This window comes from Podarcis melisellensis (assembly GCF_964234715.1).
Source record: "Podarcis melisellensis genome assembly, chromosome: 8".
In the NCBI taxonomy this organism is placed as follows: domain Eukaryota; kingdom Metazoa; phylum Chordata; class Lepidosauria; order Squamata; family Lacertidae; genus Podarcis; species Podarcis melisellensis.
Window position 1 is genome coordinate 73,251,490 of NC_138540.1, and position 19,799 is coordinate 73,271,288.

Sequence of the window (19,799 nt, forward strand, 5' to 3'; positions counted from 1 at the left end):
TTTGGCTGCTGCCACCTGAGAGATCATTTCATCCCCCCCCCCCCGTTTCTAATTGTAGACCAAGGAGGTGTGTTTTTTCATTAGCATCCTGGGATTTAGCCTTTTCAGGCACCTGCTGTGTTACAGTCTCACAGAGATGCTTCATATTACAGAGGAACAGGAAGAGTGCCGCTTAATTAGCCACCCCTTAGAGAGCTTCTAGCAGGCACAAATAATTTCAGTTTTTAAAGGTATTTGTTTTTATGGCACTAGGAAGTTAAATTTGTCGAATCGTTTTTTGCTGGCGTTAAGCAGACAAGACTTCTGAGTAACACAAAACTCTGCAGGACATTGTTAACTGACCTTAATATGGCAGTCCTTCAGCGACAGGACTTCATAGGGAAACGGCAGTGTGAGTCTATTAAATTGCCATACGCCAAAAGGCTCTATTGAGGATCAAATCAAAGCAATGGATTTTAAAATCACACTACATGTGTTAATTGAGAAGAAATACCATGCTAAAACATGTTAGGCTAAGGGTGCTGAATCTTTTTTTCAGACTTGAGGGCCACGCTCCCACCTAAGCAACCTTCCAGGGGCCATAGGCTAGTAATGGGGGGGCGCCAAGGCAAAAGTGGGCATAAATTCTATCTCCTTATAGTAGCCTGGTTTCTACACACACCACTTTCTGTTCTCCACGGAGGCAGACAAGAATCATTATAGGCAGCCATATTCCAGTCAGGCAAGGAGGATACAAAGTTGGGGCTGCTGAGGGGTGTGGTCTGGGGAGAGTCCCATGAGCCAGATAGAGGGCTCGAGGGCCACACTTGATTTAGGCCAACGCAGGCTGAATAGTGCCTTAACTGACAAAAATTACACGGGCACACAAAATCCCTAGGAGTTAAGGTCAAGTCCTTCTAGTACCAGCCAAAGACATTTTGCTGCCTGAGGCAGCCTGACACAGAGCAGCAACTTGACCAACCACCAGCAAGTCACAGTACCCATAAGAACCCAAGGCCAGTCAAGCTAATTTCATATTGTACCTGAGTCAAAACAAAACAAAATCCCACAAGGACCACTTGCCCCTCCTGGGACCTGGGTGCCAGAGGATGGATTCTCTGTGGGGCCAGCCACTTGGAGCTGTGGGGCCTGGGGAAGGAGGGGCCCATGAAGGCCTCCCTCAGCACCTGAACAGGTGGGGCCACTGAGAAAGAGTTTGACTAGCCCCCAAACCAGGGGACCAGGTTGGCTCAGTCTATCTGTACACTATTTAACTGTACTTAGTTAATATTTAAAGCCTGGAGGAAGGCTAGACCAAGATATTCTACTGATGGAGAGCAGCAAATGGTCTTGCCCAAGTCAAGGTACATATTATCCAAGGCCGGTCTGGATATTTTAGCACCAAAGGCGGAAAATTGCACATGTGCCCCTCTCCTTCCCTGTCAGGTAATGTATAATAATAATACAGTGGTACCTCGGGTTAAGTACTTAATTCGTTCCGGAGGTCTGTTCTTAACCTGAAACTGTTCTTAACCTGAAGCACCACTTTAGCTAATGGGGCCTCCTGCTGCTGCCACGCTGCTGGAGAACGATTTCTGTTCTCATCCTGAAGCAAAGTTCTTAACCTGAGGTACTATTTCTGGGTTAGCTGAGTCTGTAACCTGAAGCGTATGTAACCTGAGGTACCACTGTAATAGCTTAAATAACAATGGGCTGCTCTTTCATGACAATCGGCTGCCTGAGGCAACTGCCTAGTGACTGAGACTAAGTCTACAGTCCCGTGCAAAAGCAGGATAAGTCCCACTGAACAAAGTGGCACTTACTTCTAAGTATACATGCACAGAATGGAGTTGTGTATGAGGTAAGCCAGTGAGAGCCAGCATGGTGTCTTGGAAAAGTTTTGGACTACAATCCCTATCAGCTCCAGCTAGTACGGTGAATGGTCAGGGATGATGGGAGTTTTAGTCCAAAATGTCTGGAGGGCACCACATTGGGTACTGTGAGTTAAGTCCTCCCTTCATGACACAACTAGCTCTTCGGGGCTTGAGAACAATTAATTGGTTCATCCTGGTTCCTGGTTCTGATACATCAAAGATGACTAATCAGACGTTCTTCCTTATCAAGTTTCTGTTCTTGAGGATAAGATTAAGCCTTGGGGATGAGCACATTTAGAGGGGGAAGACGCTATTCTACATCCCCTTGTCAGGGCTGTCTGCCACCCGCACCGGATCAGAAAATGAGATGGACACTTAAATTCTGCTGATTACTTTATTTTTCAGGTGTTAGCTTTCAGAGCAAGAAGTTTGCACGGAAACGATGGTTGTTACGTAATCAGAAGATTCAATATTTTAGCACTGAGGGAGGGAATAATTCATGCATCACAACAATAGGACCACCAACCCATGCTCATTGTCCTGGGAACAGATCTCATTTGGTTTAGTGTGACTTACTGTTAAGTAAATGTGTACCAGATCAGGATTTCAAGGTGGGGCGAGGTGTTGCAGAGCACCATCCTCTCCATGTTTACTTAAAGTAAGTACCACTGTGTTCAATGAGTCTTACTCCCAGGATAAAATATGCCTAGGCCTGCAGTCTTAAGGCATGGAGGAAAGGAGGCAGTTGCAGCTACGTTATTCCCCCTCATGTTGCTCAGGAGGTTTCTACTGGAATATTCCATCCTTACAGGCACCAGACTTAAATGTATTCTCCGCTATTGTAGTACGGATCCACTCAAGAAATTTGCAGATCTTGATGTAGATGCCAGGTTCACCAGGCTGAGCACAAGGGAAGCTCCCCAAAGAGACCACACCTTGGAGGCCTCCATCACCACAGATAAGGGGTCCCCCAGAATCACCCTGTTGAGAGAACAAATGATGAGCTATCACAAGAAATGTAGGAAGAGCCCTGTCGGATCAGTGCAAAGGCCTGTCTAGCCCATCATCCCATTTCCCACAGTGGCAGGGCCAGCCCATCCACGAGGCAAGGTGAAGCAACTACCTCAGGTGGCAGGATCCATGGCACAGCAGACCTTGATGTAGATCTTTATTTCCCCCGCCCCTTGTTCCTGATGTAGAGCTTCACCCACCCCTTCTTCCCTGGCAGGGAGGGAGGCGCCATTTTGTGGTTCACCTCAGGTGCCAAAATGTCCTGGGCCAGCCCTGCACAGTGGAAAACCAGATGCTTCTGGGAAGTCCACAGGTGGGGCACAGATACATTAGCCCTCTCCTACTCATGTTCCCAAGCAACTGGGTCTTCAGAGCAAAGTTCACTTCCAGGTGACCTACTTATTGAGCACCCAGACAGCTCCACAGATATGCGTGACAAAAGGACCTTATGGCCAGGGCTTTTCTTCAGGGGGAACTTACAGGAACTCAGTTCCAGCACCTCTCAGGTGGGTGCCATTGCCATTCTAAGAGAAAGAGGGAGGTGTTTGTGAGTTCTTGGACCTCTTTTTCTAGAAAAACGGCACTGCCTATGGCCATAGTCAACGTGGGCATGAGCTTCACCCTGGGAATTCCTAAGGGAGACTGGTTCCATGGCAATGAGAAGCAACATCTCCATGTAATAAGACCATACATGGAGAAGGCAAGTACAGAAAAGCACATTGAGGGCGAGGAAACAGATTTTAAGCCTCAGGCTCCCCCATTCCCACCCCATGTACCAGGCCTGATCCTTACTTAGCCATCCTACTCACAATTGGCATATCCTTACCCGGCATGAATCTTTGCCTCCGTCAAAGTATCCTGCACAAAACATGTTGTCGGTCAATTCCCATGGGTAAACAGGCTCACATACACGGTTGTCGAATATCGTAATGTTTACACAATAAGGAACATCGGGATATGTCTCTGAAAACAAAATGGAAGCCAGGATTGTCTAGTTAGATGCTTGTGAAAGATCACATTTGCAGGGGACAAGGATAGTCTCGTTTTTATAAATCTGGCTATGTGCAGTGCCACTTCCAGGATTTTGGAGACTTTGGAGCATATGAGCTCAGTGGGCCCACTTAAATTGCAAGGACAAAGAATCCAAACCAAGAATCCTCTCAGGCTGGCATCAACCTTCCCAGGTGCTCTGTGTAAAGTGAGGATAGCAGTCTTGTTGAAGCCGTGCCTTTGCCAGTTTTGATGTCTTGATAAATGCCTGACATTGCTGCTCTCTGGAGTCAGCTTCCTAGCTGCAATGTTGCTACTCTGCCAACAGCACTTACCTTCAGGAGTGGTGGTTGTGCCCCAGCCCATCACAGTGCAATCTGTTCCCACCGGGGAGCAGCTGGAGGGCAAGTTGATGGTAGACACACGCTCAGTCATGACAGCAGAGCTGTTCAGTTTGATCAGCATGATGTCGTCGGTAAAACACGAGCAATTGTTACCGGGGCATTTCTTCAACGTGCTGACTCTTAACTGCTCATAGTCGTCTTTGTTGTGTGCTCCGAGCCTTACCTGGATGTTTCCGCTAGAAGACAAAAAGCAAAGACCACAGGAGTTTCTCAAAGCAAGGCCTGAATGGACAGGTTGGTCTCACTGTTGTTTGGAGTGGATATCTGTCATGGATACTGGCCTGCAGCTGGTGAGATCTTCAAATAAAGGGCTGCCCACTGTAAAGCAGGGCACATGGCCACCCTAGTTCTACCCCCCTCTCATCCGTAGAATTTTTGTTTCATCTAAAGATTTTGTGTGCTTCTAGCCTATCACTATCTCCCTCTTGTGCATGGGTGTTGCCAAGCAATGATGTTGTCCCTACACCTAAAGAGTGGCACTGGACAGTGGTGACTGATGCCCATTGAGACTGGTAGGGTAGAACTCGGGGAGGCCACCACCAGGTGGAGCCAGAGTCCACGGCTGTCAGAGCCAACTAATTTTTATTTATTTTGTTAAGAAGAGAAGAAGAAGAAGAGTTTGGATTTGATATCCCGCTTTATCACTACCCGAAGGAGTCTCAAAGCGGCTAACATTCTCCTTTCCCTTCCTCCCCCACAGCAAACACTCCGTGAGGTGAGTGAGGCTGAGAGACTTCAAAGAAGTGTGACTGGCCCAAGGTCACCCAGCAGCTGCATGTGGAGGAGCGGAGAGGTGAACCCGGTTCACCAGATTACGAGTCTACCACTCTTAACCCCTACACCACACTTGCCCTCATTTAATCAGATCTGTCTGCACTACTCACACATGTTTCTCTGAAAGTAGGGTAAAACAGCAGGATTTAAATATTTTCTAAGTGAATAACAGATAAATAAACGAGTTACGGAATAGATTTATATACTGAATATTCAGAATCGTTTTGTCCATAGCTAATCATTTGTGCGTACACTTTCTGTGTTGATTTTGTACAGTCAATAAGGAAATAAATAGATAGACAGACAGACAGACAGACAGACAGACCAATCGATAGATAGACAGAGTAAACAAAGTAAACAAATTCTAGTTCTGCCCCGAGGGAGGCTAGTGTGAGATCTGTGGGAGCTTGTACAGCACTGCAAGAGCAGTACCTATTTATCTACTTGCACTTTGACGTGCTTTCAAACTGCTAGGTTGGCAGGAGCAGGGACCGAGCCACGGGAGCTCACCCCGTCACGGGGATTCAAACCGCCGACCTTCTGATTGGCAAGTCCTATGCTCTGTGGTTTAACCCACAGCACCGCCTGTCTCCCTCTTATGCCTTTTACAGCAGCACAAAAATTAGGCAGGTGAAACTAATTCCAACATGCAAATGGGCAAATGGTGGCGGAAAGTCTCAGAAGCTCAGTTTCCTTGTCAGGCTCCCCCTCAAGGCTCAGACACAAGAGCCTTCCAGGACCAGTGTGCAGAGCAAGCCTTGCCCATCAGCGAGGCAGAGAGAGAGCTTCAAAACTCTTCCCATGCTGGATAACTGCAAGCTGGTCTGGCGCAAAAAAGAACCTTTAAGCTCTCTCACTGGCCCGCCTCCAGCTATATATGGTTGAAACCGCACAAGCTGAATGCCCGTAAGATGTGACCGTAATGCGCATTGTGAACTGTTATGGTTGTCAGGGACTGGACTGAGGAGGAATGGTGGAGACCAGCCCCCTTCCTCCTGCAATTCCCAGAGAAGAGGGACACCGTGTGGTCTGCAGAAGGTCATAGCTCAGAGGCTGCAGCAAGGAGAAGCTGGGAAATACTGGGAGAGCAGGAGGAGGAGGAGGAAGAAGCACCAGGGGAGAGACAGCTCACGGATTCAGTGTCTTTGGAAAGCATGCCAGACCACCCCCTTCCAGGTCCAGCATGCACTGAAAGTAGAACAGAAAGCTCAGATGAGCTGGATAGGGATGGTGTATAATAGGAGAGATGGAGGGGGTGGGACTTTACTCGGAGCAACACCATTATCTAAGAGGCGCCATCTTGCGTCTCTCTCTGTGAATATTGAATAAATTACCTTTGGTAAGAACTTCTTGTTTTCCCATTTCTTGCTGCCAGCCATGAGGGAGGGGGATCGGATTGTCTGAAGCCTGACAATGGTGCTATGTAAAAGCAAAGCTCTGCCCTTATGAGAGCCCTTCAAAACGCACACTCTGATCGCTAAAGATCCTAAGAAGCACCTTGAAGCATAGCCAGAGACCTGGCATTGGATTTTTACCATACATTTTCCTCACCAAATGTAGCAGTGAGCAGCCGTGAGCACCCAGTCGGGGGTGATCAACATTCCAGAGCATAGAAGCGTGTCAGAGTCGTAGAGCAGAGCGAGCCAAGAATGATTATTTGTAGGGCACTCCTCGCCTCCAATGATCCGGTTACGGTGCGCTGACACTGCAACACAAACCAAGAAATCTCACTGGGATGGTGACCAACGTTCTTCATTAGAATACCCTTCAATCAATAGAAGTTGTTCTAGCCATAGGCCAGGACAAACCCACAACAACAGTACCAATAAAACCATACAGATACGTACAACCACAATATGAGCCAACATCCATGATCTAATAGAGAGGTTACCAGAGACATCAACAAACTCAAATCCAGCTTGTTTTCAAATTAAAGCTTCGAATCGCAACAATTTACAGAGATTTTATCTAACTCCTGCCTCCTGATTTATTTATATTTTTGCAGCCAGTGCACAGAGAGCATCGTGTCAGAAAGCTATTATTGTCAGTCAAAATAAACCAGACCATTTATGCCAGGGTGTACCTGTTTGCATGTGCGAACAAAGGTTTTCAGAATGTAATCTCTTGGGTCTCTGTATAAGGGGCAGGCTAATATAAAATGAGTAATAATAACAATACAACAAAAAACAGCATAAAAATACCTTCCACCTGTGGTTGACCATAAATACAAAGCCTCCCTGTGTATAGGACCTTGTGGCAGTGGGCCTCACCTGGAAAGGCAGCCCAATAAAGACACAAATTTGGAGAGCGCTGGCATAGGCAATACAGAGCTAGATGGACTAATGGTCTGGTTCAGGAGAAAGCAGCTTTCTGTGTTCCTATGATGCATCTAGACCACCACCGCCCCTCCGAGGTCCACATCACATTGCCACCAGTTCTCTTACCAAAAGACAGCAGGAGGAACAGAAAGATGTGCAGCGATTTGGCGAGTTCCATAGCAGCAGATCTGCGTGGCGAAGTGTCTGTGCCTCCCTTGGAAAGTAGAGAACAAGTTCTGTGATTAAGAAAATGTGATACAAGTTCTCTTTTTTTGGCTCAGCGCCTCGACTCCTTTGTTTTATCTACACCCCAAGGTCACAGCCCAGGTGTCCAGCAGGTGCCACGTTCTCAGCAGTCCACACCTGGCTCAACTAGGCAGCTTGAGGCAGCTTGAGGGAGAGAGAGAGAGAGAGAGAGAATAAGCACAAGCCCTGGAGTTAATCTGAACAGAAGCAGAGCCAGCACTTTCCTCCTAGAATGGCAAAACAGGATGTCGTCTCATGGCAACCTCAAAGATGGGGCACTGATTTCTCGAAGTTAACAAAGTACATCTTAACTGATTTAATATTGTATTTGCAACCCACCCTGGGACCTTGTGGTGAAATCACCACCAACAAAAGGTCATTGTTTCCAGTGAACGTTGGAGTTCAGCCTCCAACGTTGGAGGAACATGGAGCAGGCCAGAGCAAGGCCTCTGATGATGACCTCAGCCTGCAGGGAACTTTGTGTGGGCACAGGTGCTCCATGCTGTTGCTTCATTCCTTGTCCCCACAGTACAAGGGCACATTAGCATAAACATATTTGTGAAAGAAGCTGGGCCACAGCAGGGAGCATCTGCGTTGGGCAGGGAGGTGGAATCACTGCAATGACTATGATCAACGCAAGGAGGTCCACCCAGAAGGGACTCTGGTAAGCAATAACAAGAATGAGAGTTATTGAAAGGGTCAGGAATCTGGGTGTAAATATGCCCTTATTATGTCAGACAAGGCTTCTGTCTATAGAACAAAGCCAAGATCTTCCACCTTGCTCACTGTAGACCCACTCTAGGGCTCAGAATAGAGTGGCAGCAGTGCTGGACCACATTGAACTTGCTCTCTCAGATCCTCTGACTGTGCCCTTATGTTGTCCTTGATCCTTATCACACTGCTTTTCCCCACTGCTGTGGCTATGAGAGAGGAAACCCTGTGTACTCCTAAGAAAAGCTACACGGAAGGCTACTCTAGAGACGGGGCCCATATTATTGGTGGTCTTTTATCCCAGAATATTTTAAGCAGCGAACAGGAACAATTCCGAAGTGCTCCACAGCCTTTCTCCTCTGCAACAGTCAGTCAGTAAGTATTTAACACTGTTTCAGGAAACCAGAATGTATCATCTGAATTTATCAGTCTCTGTGTAGCCAGACTCAGGTCTATGATATTATCGCAGATGAGATAAGAAGTGGTTTCTCGAGCAATCAGTACATACAAGTGAATGAATGAAGTCGAGGCCTAAGTGCACGGGATATATTTCTATCATATAGGTGTGAAAGAATTGAAAAACTTTACAAAAGCAAGTCTATGGCTAGCAATCAGTAGAATGAACAATTTTATGTGGATTCACAACACTGCAGTGTAGACACAGTGTGAATTATCACATAAATATATTCTAAAATGTCTAACTATGTTGGCTGAGTATGTCTTTCAAATGCTAACGGAACCACAGCAATAAAATACAAAGTTATTGTTGCTCAAAACTTTGAAATCCAGAAGGTGAAGATTGTTCACAACAGACATATTTCAGAAAGCATGCCATACGTATTTCAACCCATAAAGTCTTCTTCAGTGGCATATAGTTGACGGACATTTCTTTATGTGTGTGGTCAGAGAGCCAATACACAAATCCTAATATTTCAAAATAGAGGGTTTGTCTTTTAAAGAGGCCCTGTGGAACATGTGTACTCTGTATCCACAGGGCCTCTTTTAAAGGACTCACCCTGTATATTATGCTGCTAGAGATTCAATGTCTATTTGTTTTTAATGGTCTAAAGTTCTCTCTCTCTCTCTCTCTCTCTCTCTCTCTCTCTCTCTCTCTCTCTCTCTCTCTCCTAAAAGGAGAAATCTTTTACTGCTGTTTCTCTCTCACACCTATGCACATCCGCTCATCCCTGGCCTCTTGCCTTACCTAAAGGGGTGTCATCCTCCTTCAAGTACTGGTCAGCATTTCATTTGAAAAGGGCAGAGAGATCCCCAACTATCAAGAGATCATCCCCATACCATTAGCTCCCATTCACAAAACATCTGCCTGCCAGCCTATGCTATTAACCTGCTGTGGGAGCGGGTGGCGCTGTGGTCTAAACCACTGAGCCTCTTGGGCTTGCTGATCAGAAGGTTGGCGGTTCAAATCCACGCAATGGGGTGAGCTCCCGTTCCTCTGTCCCAGCTCCTGCCAACCTAGCAGTTGGAAAGCATACCAGTGCAAGTTAATAAATAGATACTGCTGTGACAGGAAAGTAAATGGCGTTTCTGTGCGCTCTGGTTTCTGCTGGCCACATGAACCGGAAACTGTCTGTGGACAAACGCTGGCTCCCTTGGCCTGAACGTGAGATGAGCACCACAACCCCATAGTCACCTTTGACTGGTGTCCTTTACCTTTTTTTATCTTTTTACCTATTAATCTGCAATCTGGCTAACAAAGGAACAGTTACTCAGAAGTCTTAACACCTGTAAAGGTGCTGTTCTTGTTTCTTTCTTACAGTATCTACCCATCTATCTATGCATACATATTTGCATACCTACTGTATGCAATTAGGGGGATTGGGGTGCATTATCCCTGAGGGGTAGCAAAATCATCTCCATGCCCTTCTGAGTACCATCTGTCTGTCTAGCACATTTTTAACTGAATATTTCCAGGGCAGTTCACAATAGGTTCACTGTCCCAATGCAGCAAACTCAGGAAGAACTACCAGCACGCCCTGGCCTTTGTGTTTGCAATGGAAGAGCTCAACAAAGACTCTCATCTCTTTCCCAATGTCTCCTTGGGATTCCAGCTCTATGAGGATAGTCACGACATGAGAAAGAACCATGAGGCCACCGTTAGCATTTTATCTGAGAGGAACTGGACTCCTTCCGTGCTCCCCCTGCCTCCCAGCGCATATGATCTTTATTACTCCTACGGGAGGCCATCTTATGACAGCCTGGTCAGCAAAAGCCCAAAGGATAAAACCATCCCCAACTATCATTGCCATGGGCAGAGCAAGCTGGCAGCCGTCATTGGGGCTCTGACATCTGAGTCGACCACTGAGATGAGCAACATGTTGCAGAGCTCCAAAGTACCTCAGGTGAGTTTGGCCCTGTGCTCTGTTGCTGCACCTGACACCCTCTCTGACTTCAAAATACTGGAGCAAGCATATAGGACTTGTGTGACCAAATGACATAATGTAAATAAAGCAAATTGGCTGGAGTTTGTTTTGCATAATTAATGATGCAATCCTATACTATAGAGAAGTGGTATATAAATGTTAAGGAAGGAGGGAAGGAAGGAAGGATGACAGACAGACTTGGTCTATGTCCACCTGAGGGTCTATAGGATTTAGCAGAAACCTCACTACACTGACAGAATGCAAGACATGCTGCTAGTGTTAGATTCACTAGTAGAACACCAGCGTTACACTGCTGGACAACCAGGTTTAGATTTGGGTATGGCCTCCCTTTACCCCAGCTAATGTTTGACACTACTCCAGTTTGACACTGGCTCCAGTGAGCCAGTGTGGTGTAGTGGTTAAGAGCGGTAAACTCGTAATCTGGTGAACCGGGTTCGCGTCTCCGCTCCTCCACATGCAGCTGCTGGGTGACCTTGGGCTAGTCACACTTCTCTGAAGTCTCTCAGCCCCACTCACCTCATGTGTTGTGGGGGAGGAAGGGAAAGGAGAATGTTAGCCACTTTGAGACTCCTTCGGGTAGTGATAAAGCGGGATATCAAATCCAAACTCTTCTTCTTTCTGAAATCTCAACGGAAGGTACTCAGATAGGTGTGTGTTTTTCCCTTCAAATGTTGATCAAGTAATATTTATTTATCTACTATTTTCAGCCTGCTCCTTGTCAACAGGCAATCCTAGGGCAGGTTACAATAAAACGGATGTCACGGGTTGTATCCTGTACAGTGAGAGGGAGGGAAGGCAAGGAAATCAGCAAGCTAAAAAGCACAGGTCAAATGGGAAACCACTGGGACCTGTGCTTTCTGGACGTGGAATAAGCAGAAGTGAGGATGAGCCCTAAAGCCCTATTTTCCAACTCTAATTACGGTATATAGTATGGGCTGTGTCCAATATTAGTCATATACAATGTAGACCCATTGGAATTAATGAACATAGCTTAGGCCCATTAATTTCAATGGGTCTACTGTCAACGGGTCTTCTTTGTCAGATGCAACCCATAATTTTCACTCCTCCTCTCTGTTGGTTTTTAATTTTTGTTAAAAGGAATAAAATAATAGATAGGTAAAATGGTAGGTAAAACAGAAAGAGAATTCCCTGGAAGCTTAGATCCAGGTTTGAGGCGAGTACTCTTTGGTGAAAGAGTCCCAGCAGACATTTAAAATCACAAAACATGCACAGTATGGAAAGCACAGAAATATAAGCTGTTAGACCTTTAAAATATCCCTTCTAAGTTGCTTCTAAAGCTCTCCACTTCCCTTAGCATAGGAAGAGACCACACATTTGGTGAGTTAAAAATGGTTTACTTACAAACTCTTCAAAGGTCAGGTTCATGTGCTTTTCTGAACAGCAGCAATAAAAGACCGACAGTATAACTTAGGTTCCAAAATGGTAAATGTTTCTAAATTATTTGTATAGAAACACAAAGATGGCCTGCTTAAGCCACACAGTATAAATCTGGAGCATCCAAACTAAACCTCCTTGCTAGTAGGTGTAATGGACTGATTGGACACAGAGGAATGGTGGGAGGAAGCAATAGAGGAACCATCAAAGGAAAGTGGCTCAGAATCTGGGCAGCGATGGTGAGACAATGCTGAAAGGTCAGAGGGAGAAGACTGGGAAGATGTGGTGTCAGAATCTGAAGGGAGTAACAGGGCTTAGTGAGCTGGGAGAGTCTGTGGCAGAGAGAAATCAAGAAACAGAGGCGGAAGCTGAAGCAGGTGAGTGGGAGGAGGGAGGTCCAGTGGCAGAGATGAGTCAGACTACTGAAAAGTCACAGGGGTTTCTCCCAGCTGCTGCTACTGCAGCAGCAAGCTCCCTTCACCCTCTGACTCCCAGAACCAGGAGAGACATTAAATGGGAGGAGCAAAGGCAGTTTGCATGCAGGAGCAGTCTCTGATCACTTGGAAGAGGCTCTGGCGTGCTCTGCTCCATGGGGTCACGAAGAGTCAGACATGACTAAACAACAACTGGGGAGAAGGAGACATTGACGGCTGTGGGGAGGAAGGGACCCTTAGTCTTGGCAACTGATTTCATTAAGTAACTGCTACAGGTAATAAGCTGTTGTGCTCATTTGGCCTGAAACTCAGCCAAGCCTGTGAAGATCGTATTCTTGCTAATAAAGAATTAACTACAACTGTGAACAGTGTGATTTACTGACCAACTTGCAGTTTGACAGTAGGATTCATACAGTGGAAGAGAGAGAACAAAGAGTTTGCTAAGTCTTCCTCCCAAGATAAGCTTGGCAGGACAGCTTAGTCTATGGTCTTAACCCCTTCATGCATTAATTAGAGTTAAGCATGTTGGTTATATGAGCCTGATTTATCCCACACTGTCAACCTTTTAGTCAATAAGAAGGAGGAGGAGAGCACAGTCCTAGTTAAGTTTATATTTCTAATGAATTGCCAGATTTCTACACTTAAAAGCCACAATTTTAAAAACAAAAATTGAACACAAAATGGTTGGAAGGTTCTATTCGTACTCAAAAAAATATATAAACCCGCAAGAAATAACAGCCCTTTTTTCCATAGATCACTTATGGCTCATCTGATCCTATCCTGAGTGATAAAATCCAATTCCCTTTTCTGTATCGAACAGTCCCCAGTGACATGACTCAGTTCACTGGGATCATCAAGCTGATCCTTCACTTCCGCTGGACGTGGATTGGAGTAGTTTTTACAGGTGATGATAATAGTGAGAAGTTCCTCCAGGTCTTGGAAAGTGAAATGCAGAAAAATGGAGTTTGCGCTGAATTTATCTTAAAGATGTACAACAGGAAGAGCCTGGCTATGAGAACCATTCATAAGATGGAAGATGCCCTCACAAAGTCCTCAGCCAATGTAACTGTGTTTTACGGCAGCACCAGTCACTTCTTTCAGTTACAACTTCTCAGCCGAAATCTCCGAACGAGAGGCAAGATCTGGATCATCACAGCCCAGTGGGATTTTACTGTAGGTCCCCGGCCAGACAACCCAGCCTCAGACCCATTCCAGGGCGCCTTGTCCTTTGCAGTTCATAAGGTGGAAATCCCACAATTTCAATACTTCCTTCGATCTGTAAATCCTAAAAAATATCCAAACGACATTTTCATGAAGCATTTCTGGGGTTCTGCCTTTGACTGTTTGATGCCTCCTCCCTACTCAGTCCCAAGGTATGGGAAAAGAAAATGCACTGAAAGGGAACGACTGGACAGCCTTCCTGTTTCAGTTTTTGATATCAACACCGTGTGGCAGAGCTATAGCATTTACAATGCGGTCTATGCAGTAGCCCATGCACTGAATGAAATGAGATATCATAATACTGGAGGAGGAGGGAGGAGGAGGAGAAAAGGCCTTCTACCCCCATGGCAGGTATTATGACACAAATAATATATCTGAGGCAGAGGAGAGTTTTCAACAATGCCAAAGATGGTAGCCACTCCAAGGAGAGGTCTTTAAATGAGACCAAGAGGGACTTCATTGGCTCCCCAGATCACCTGACTCCACAGGGCTATTAGCTGCAATCCCCCTTTCTGACACTGTCAGTGGGCCCTGCCCACCCATAGATTTGAATAGATATTCATTCATTGCATTAGCAAAGGCACCATACGGTTTAAATATATCCTGGATCAGAGCATTGTTCCGCAAGTGCAGTTTGTGTGGCAATTAAATCCTGCCGTCCAGTCAGCGCTTCCCTGCGTAGTTCTGCTTGAGGCTTGAGGCTGACCTGGGCAGGAAAACAGAGTTGCAGCAGTCCTGCCATCAGTGTGAGATAGAGGGATAAATTGCATCCAGAGACAGTTCGTTGCTATCTCTAAAAGTGTTTATTTACACAGCAATAGATCCATCAGAACTTTCCGGCATCTCTCCGTGCTAAAAGCACAGTTTGAAACACAGCAGGGGGAGATGCCCTCTCTGGCTTTCAAGCCACTAATACAAACATGCACCAGAGTCACATTTTACAATATTCATATTAATTTAAACGTGATGAATCAAGTTGCTAAATGAATGTACCCTTATCATGTTTTATGACTCCCCTGATATTGTTTGTGAGCTGGAATTGTGACCAAAATTAATAAATTCATTCATTCACTAGCTAAATGTGGAACAGTCAGTTTATTTAAGTAAGCTCTTCTATCAGTTGGCAGTCATAATTATTAAATCATATGATAATGAAGAGAGATTTCTCCCTCCCTTGCAATCTCTGCCCTCAGCTCCACACGTTTCTGAAGAAGATCCAATTCAATAACAGTGCTGGAGAGGAGGTTTATTTTGATGAGAATGGAGACTCCACAGCTACTTATGATATTTTAAATTGGATCGTGCTCCCTAACAGCTCCCTGGTTAGTGTGAAAGTTGGAGAAGTGAAGCACCATGGCCAAGACTTCTTCTTTGATGATGCTAAGGTTGTCTGGAAGGAACGATTAGGGCAGGTGAGACTCAAGAAAGACTCTGCTCTGGGTGCTCCACCCAAATGAGGTGTGGTGGATGGTTTATGGGGCTGGATCAAGGCCCCATGTGTGTTATAGATTCAAAGCAGTATCATACTACTTCAGACAGTTATGGTTTCCCTCAAATAATCATGAGAACTGTAGTTTGCTAAGGGTCCTGTGAGTTCTTGGGAGATCCCTATTACCCTCACGCAACTCAGAGTGGTTAATAATAATTACATAATTTACATCCTGCCCATCTGGCTGTGTTTCCACAGCAACACTTGGCAGCTTACGACATATATAAAAACACAACAAACCTTTTAAAAACAAAATATCCTGTACAAGCAACAAACCAACCAACAAATCAATAGAAACCAATAACAACAACAATACTGATAATAATAATAATAACAATAATCAACAGTTTACAGTTATACCCAAATTAAAATAATTGCCAAACACAGCTAAACATTTAACCAACACCAACCCAACAAAAACGAAGCAGAGGAACCAAAATTAGAAGCATTTAAAACCTTTTAAAACATTTTAATCCGTTGCCCAGCGGTGTTCCTCCAGCCTCCCAGGAGCCTTTTTTAGTTGTTCAGGGTAACAGCTCCTGCAGCTTGTGCAACACCTGATGGCAGCCAGCTGGTTAGTCAAGGAGGCTCAAGGCACGCCACGTGGCACACACAGCTCTGTCCCTCCTAGAAATTGGGGAGAAATTGGATTCAGTTTGCATTTAAAGGCAAATCTGCGTAATTTCCAAAATAATGCATTAACAGAAACACAGCCATCCTCCAAAATTCTCCAGCCAAGTAAAGTCTATAGAAATGCATACATTAAGTTGTTCTTTAAAAAAATCAAATATTAGTGAAAATAACATACAACAACACATTTTTAGGGGAAATTGCATATAAAGATGTGTATATTAATCAAAATTCACACTAAAATGCTGGGGAATTCACATACAGTTTGTACAATTACATTGTGCAAATTGAGGTTGTGCATTGCCCTGTCATTTTCCTTAATGCAGTGTCCAATCTTTTGGAGAAGTGGGCTCGCTGTGCAAGTGTGCCAAATGAAGTATGAATCTGCCAATATGTGATTGAATGCCATAGTTTGCAAAACAGCCACTTTAAAAAACGCATTCCCTCCTGCACTTCTTTAGCATCCGCGTTCCATCTGCAGTGAGAGCTGCCTCCCTGGATTTAGAAAAGTGGCTGAAAAGGGAAGGCCCAGTTGCTGCTTCAAATGTGTCCGGTGCCTACCTGGCCAGATCTCCAACCAAATTGGTAAGAATGTGGCCAAGGCATTGCTTGACTATACAAACATACATAGTTTATGTTTGTGTTCTCTGTGTGCTCTGCTTTTTCTTTTGAAATCCACATTTTTCCTCTTGGATCCAACTCAGGGTAAAATAATTTATGCATGTTCCCAGCATAAGCCACCTGTGCACAGCACTGATGGGCTGGAATCTGGTAAGTCACTAACCCATTTCTTTATTTCAGCCAAATCAGTTTCCAGTGTTTTAAGAATGCACAGTATCTTTTTTTTTCTTTTTAGTGGGTATAGAATTAATGTGTGATCGACTAAATGTAGATGAGCTGCTATATGATATATGGTCAGCATTTACACAGTTTTGTCAAAGGGTATTTTGCCTTCCCAAAGTTCTGCATGCTTTTGGTTTTTTCTTTTGAGCAATATGATTGCCTTCACCTTGTATGAATTTTCCTATCCAGCAGTATGTTGTTGGCCAGAGATAGGATGGGGCATGACAATATGTGGATTTGTAATTGCATGGGCGAAGATCATGAGAACATAAGAAGAGTTGTGCTAGATCAGACTGTCCTCACAGTTCACCAAATGCCCTGTGGTGACCAGAGAGTGCATAATATTTTTCCCTTGGAAACCAGCCAAAACTCAGATCAAGGCTTATCTGTTTCACCTAGCTTAGGAATGGTAGGGTAGATATATCAGTTGAGCTTTATATTTGTAGTCCTCTAAAGTTAGCTAAAGGTAAAGGGACCCCTGACCATTAGGTCCAGTTGTGACCGACTCTGGGGTTGTGGCGCTCATCTCACTTTACTGGCCGAGGGAGCCGGCGTACAGCTTCCGGGTCATGTGGCCAGCATGACTAAGCCGCTTCTGGTGAACCAGAGCAGCGCACGGAAATGCCGTTTGCCTTCCTGCTGGAGTAGTACCAATTTATCTACTTGCACTTTGACGTTGACTTGCACTTTGCTAGGTTGGCAGAAGCAGGGACCGAGCAACAGGAGCTCACCCTGTCACGGGGATTCGAACTGCCGACCTTCTGATCAGCAAGTCCTAGGCTCTGTGGTTTGACCCACAGCGCCACCCGTGTCCCATAAGCTACAAAGTTACATAAGTTACAAAGTTACTAAGGTTACAAATGCTATTACCAGCACTGGGCTTTTGGGGAGGCTAGGATATAGCACAACTCATCTGATCCAAAAGATGGATGCATGGGTCTATGTGGAGAATAGTGAGATCCAATTTGTGTTTTCCAGATATGGACCACTGTGAGACATGCAAAGAGGACTACTATCCAAATGAAGCCAGAAACAAGTGTGTTCCTAAAACCCTAAGTTTCCTGTCCTATGACGAGCCCCTGGGGATTGCTTTAGCTTCCTCTGCTCTTTCTTTCTCGCTCTTGGCTATGTTTTTGCTCAGAACCTTTATTAAACACCGAGACTCTCCCATAGTCAAAGCCAACAACCGAGATCTCAGCTACATCCTCCTCTCCTCCCTAATGCTCTGCTTCCTCTGCTCCTTGCTCTTCATTGGCCGGCCAAGGGTGGAGACTTGCCTTCTCCGGCAGACAGCCTTTGGCCTCATTTTCTCAGTCTCTCTTGCTACGGTCTTGGCCAAAACCATCACTGTGGTTCTGGCTTTCAATGCCACAAAGCCGGGGAACAGAATGCGGAAATGGCTGAGACCCAGAGCTGCCCATGGCTTTGTGCTGCTCTGTTCTCTCATCCAGGCTGGGATCTGCGTGGTCTGGCTGGGAACCTCTCCCCCATTCCCAGATTTTGATACCCGCTCGGAGCCTGGGTACATTATCCTTGAGTGCAACGAGGGCTCCGTCACTGCCTTCTACTGCATCCTAGCTTACATGGGTCTCTTGGCTTTGGTGAGCTTCACGGTTGCCTTCCTGGCCAGGAAGCTGCCTGACAGCTTCAATGAAGCCAAGTTCATCACCTTCAGTATGCTGGTTTTCTGCAGCGTCTGGGCGTCCTTCATCCCAAGCTACCTGAGCACCAAAGGGAAATATATGGTGGCTGTGGAGATCTTCTCTATTTTGGCCTCCAGCGCTGGGTTACTAGGCTGCATCTTCTTCCCCAAGTGTTATATTATTCTGCTGCGGCCAGATCAGAACAGCCGGGAGCATTTCACTCGGAAATTAAACTCTGGAGTCCAACAGCTTTAAATCTGGAGACTGAAATACTGCATGTTGTGTGGTTGATTGCCAGAATTCGGATATCTGAAGATTGGGCAAGCCAGTCTCTCTTCCTTTTTTATCTCATTAGCAAGTGTGTTTTCACTTGGCGACATCTTCCTTGACATCTTGCATGGCCTTCTGCTCCAGCCAGATAAGACCAAAAAGAGCACCTTGTCAGAAAATATTTCCACATGTGAGTGAATCTGAAACATTCTGATTTGCTTTGAACTTTCAAGAGACCGATCCTTCACAGGATCCTCAGTGTGATGAACTTGCTCACAAGTTCAGCTTGGAAGCAGGATAGAGAAAGGTTCAACCCTCACCCCAGGCACAAACTGTGGTGGCTGCCAAAAGCTTCTCCTTTATTAACAGTCGTGTGGGTGATGGATGTGGTGTTGTGTGATGCCGTTCTGCCCGCTACAATCCCACTTCAGTGAGTGCTTCATGTGGAGAGCTGTGAAGCCTGCCCCAATGTTTTCTTGCATTATACATGATGGGGTGAAGCACACATTGGGTTATATCAACTAACGCATCCTATCAATGCCAAGATTTTCACTTGCACAACAGAACTTTCCTACCTCTCCTTCCCCTGCACCAGAGGATTGGGGGAACCCCAGTCCAGATTTAGTCGTGGGGGAGTTGGGGAAAGTTCCATTGTGGAAGTGTAAATCCTTGCCCTGGTGGGACATGTTAGCTGGATACCACTCAGCATGTCTGAGCTTCAGACACAAACTCATTATGTAGTCATGACCGAGTCACTATCTTGACCTCTAATGGAGGAAGGGAGGAAGTTGCCTTATAGCACTGTTTAAGGAAGCTTTTGATGTTTAACAGGTTATTGTTTTTTAGTGTTTTGTTGGAAGCCAACCAGAGTGGCTGGGGGGATCCAGCCAGATGAGCGGGGTATAAATAATAAATTATTATTACTGTATTATTATTATTATTATACTGAATCAAACCATTGGTCTATCTTTTTCATCATTGTCTACAATAACTGGTAGGGGCTTTCCACAGTTTCAGACAGTTGGGCAGGTTCCCTGAAGATGCAAGCATCCTACCTGAGACCAACCACTAGTATTCCCACTTTGCATTAGGGGTGACCACATTGCTCAGTTGCAAAGCACACGCTTTACATGTAAAAGGACCCAGGTTCCATCCTCCGACTCTG

The 19,799-nt window shown here is 45.4% G+C and overlaps 2 protein-coding genes across 8 annotated transcripts; one reads left to right on the forward strand and one right to left on the reverse strand.

Moving 5' to 3' along the window:
• Positions 1-2,233: 2,233 nt before the first annotated feature.
• LOC309375252 (gilatoxin-like) lies at positions 2,234-9,232 on the reverse strand. Of its 7 annotated transcripts, none has more exons than XM_081920870.1 (6): positions 9,145-9,232; positions 7,477-7,564; positions 6,584-6,737; positions 4,190-4,434; positions 3,691-3,827; positions 2,234-2,834 (listed from the first exon to the last, which is right to left on the reverse strand). In XM_081920870.1, exons 2-6 carry the CDS (start codon positions 7,526-7,528, stop codon positions 2,640-2,642), a joined length of 783 nt encoding a protein of 260 aa, XP_081776996.1. In that variant the 5' UTR covers positions 7,529-7,564; positions 9,145-9,232; the 3' UTR covers positions 2,234-2,639. The 7 variants fall into 7 exon arrangements, with proteins under 7 accessions (XP_081776996.1, XP_081776993.1, XP_081776998.1 ...); XM_081920867.1 differs by having other exon boundaries at positions 7,477-7,560; positions 9,145-9,226; XM_081920872.1 differs by lacking the exon at positions 9,145-9,232 and adding an exon at positions 8,374-9,128 and having other exon boundaries at positions 7,477-7,560.
• On the forward strand, positions 7,951-19,439 carry LOC309375172 (vomeronasal type-2 receptor 26-like). The gene is made up of 4 exons (XM_081920731.1): positions 7,951-7,971; positions 10,240-10,667; positions 16,340-16,463; positions 17,700-19,439. The coding sequence occupies exons 2-4, from the start codon at positions 10,320-10,322 to the stop codon at positions 18,617-18,619; spliced, it is 1,392 nt and encodes a 463-aa protein (XP_081776857.1). The 5' UTR covers positions 7,951-7,971; positions 10,240-10,319; the 3' UTR covers positions 18,620-19,439.
• The last annotated feature ends 360 nt before the right edge of the window (positions 19,440-19,799 follow it).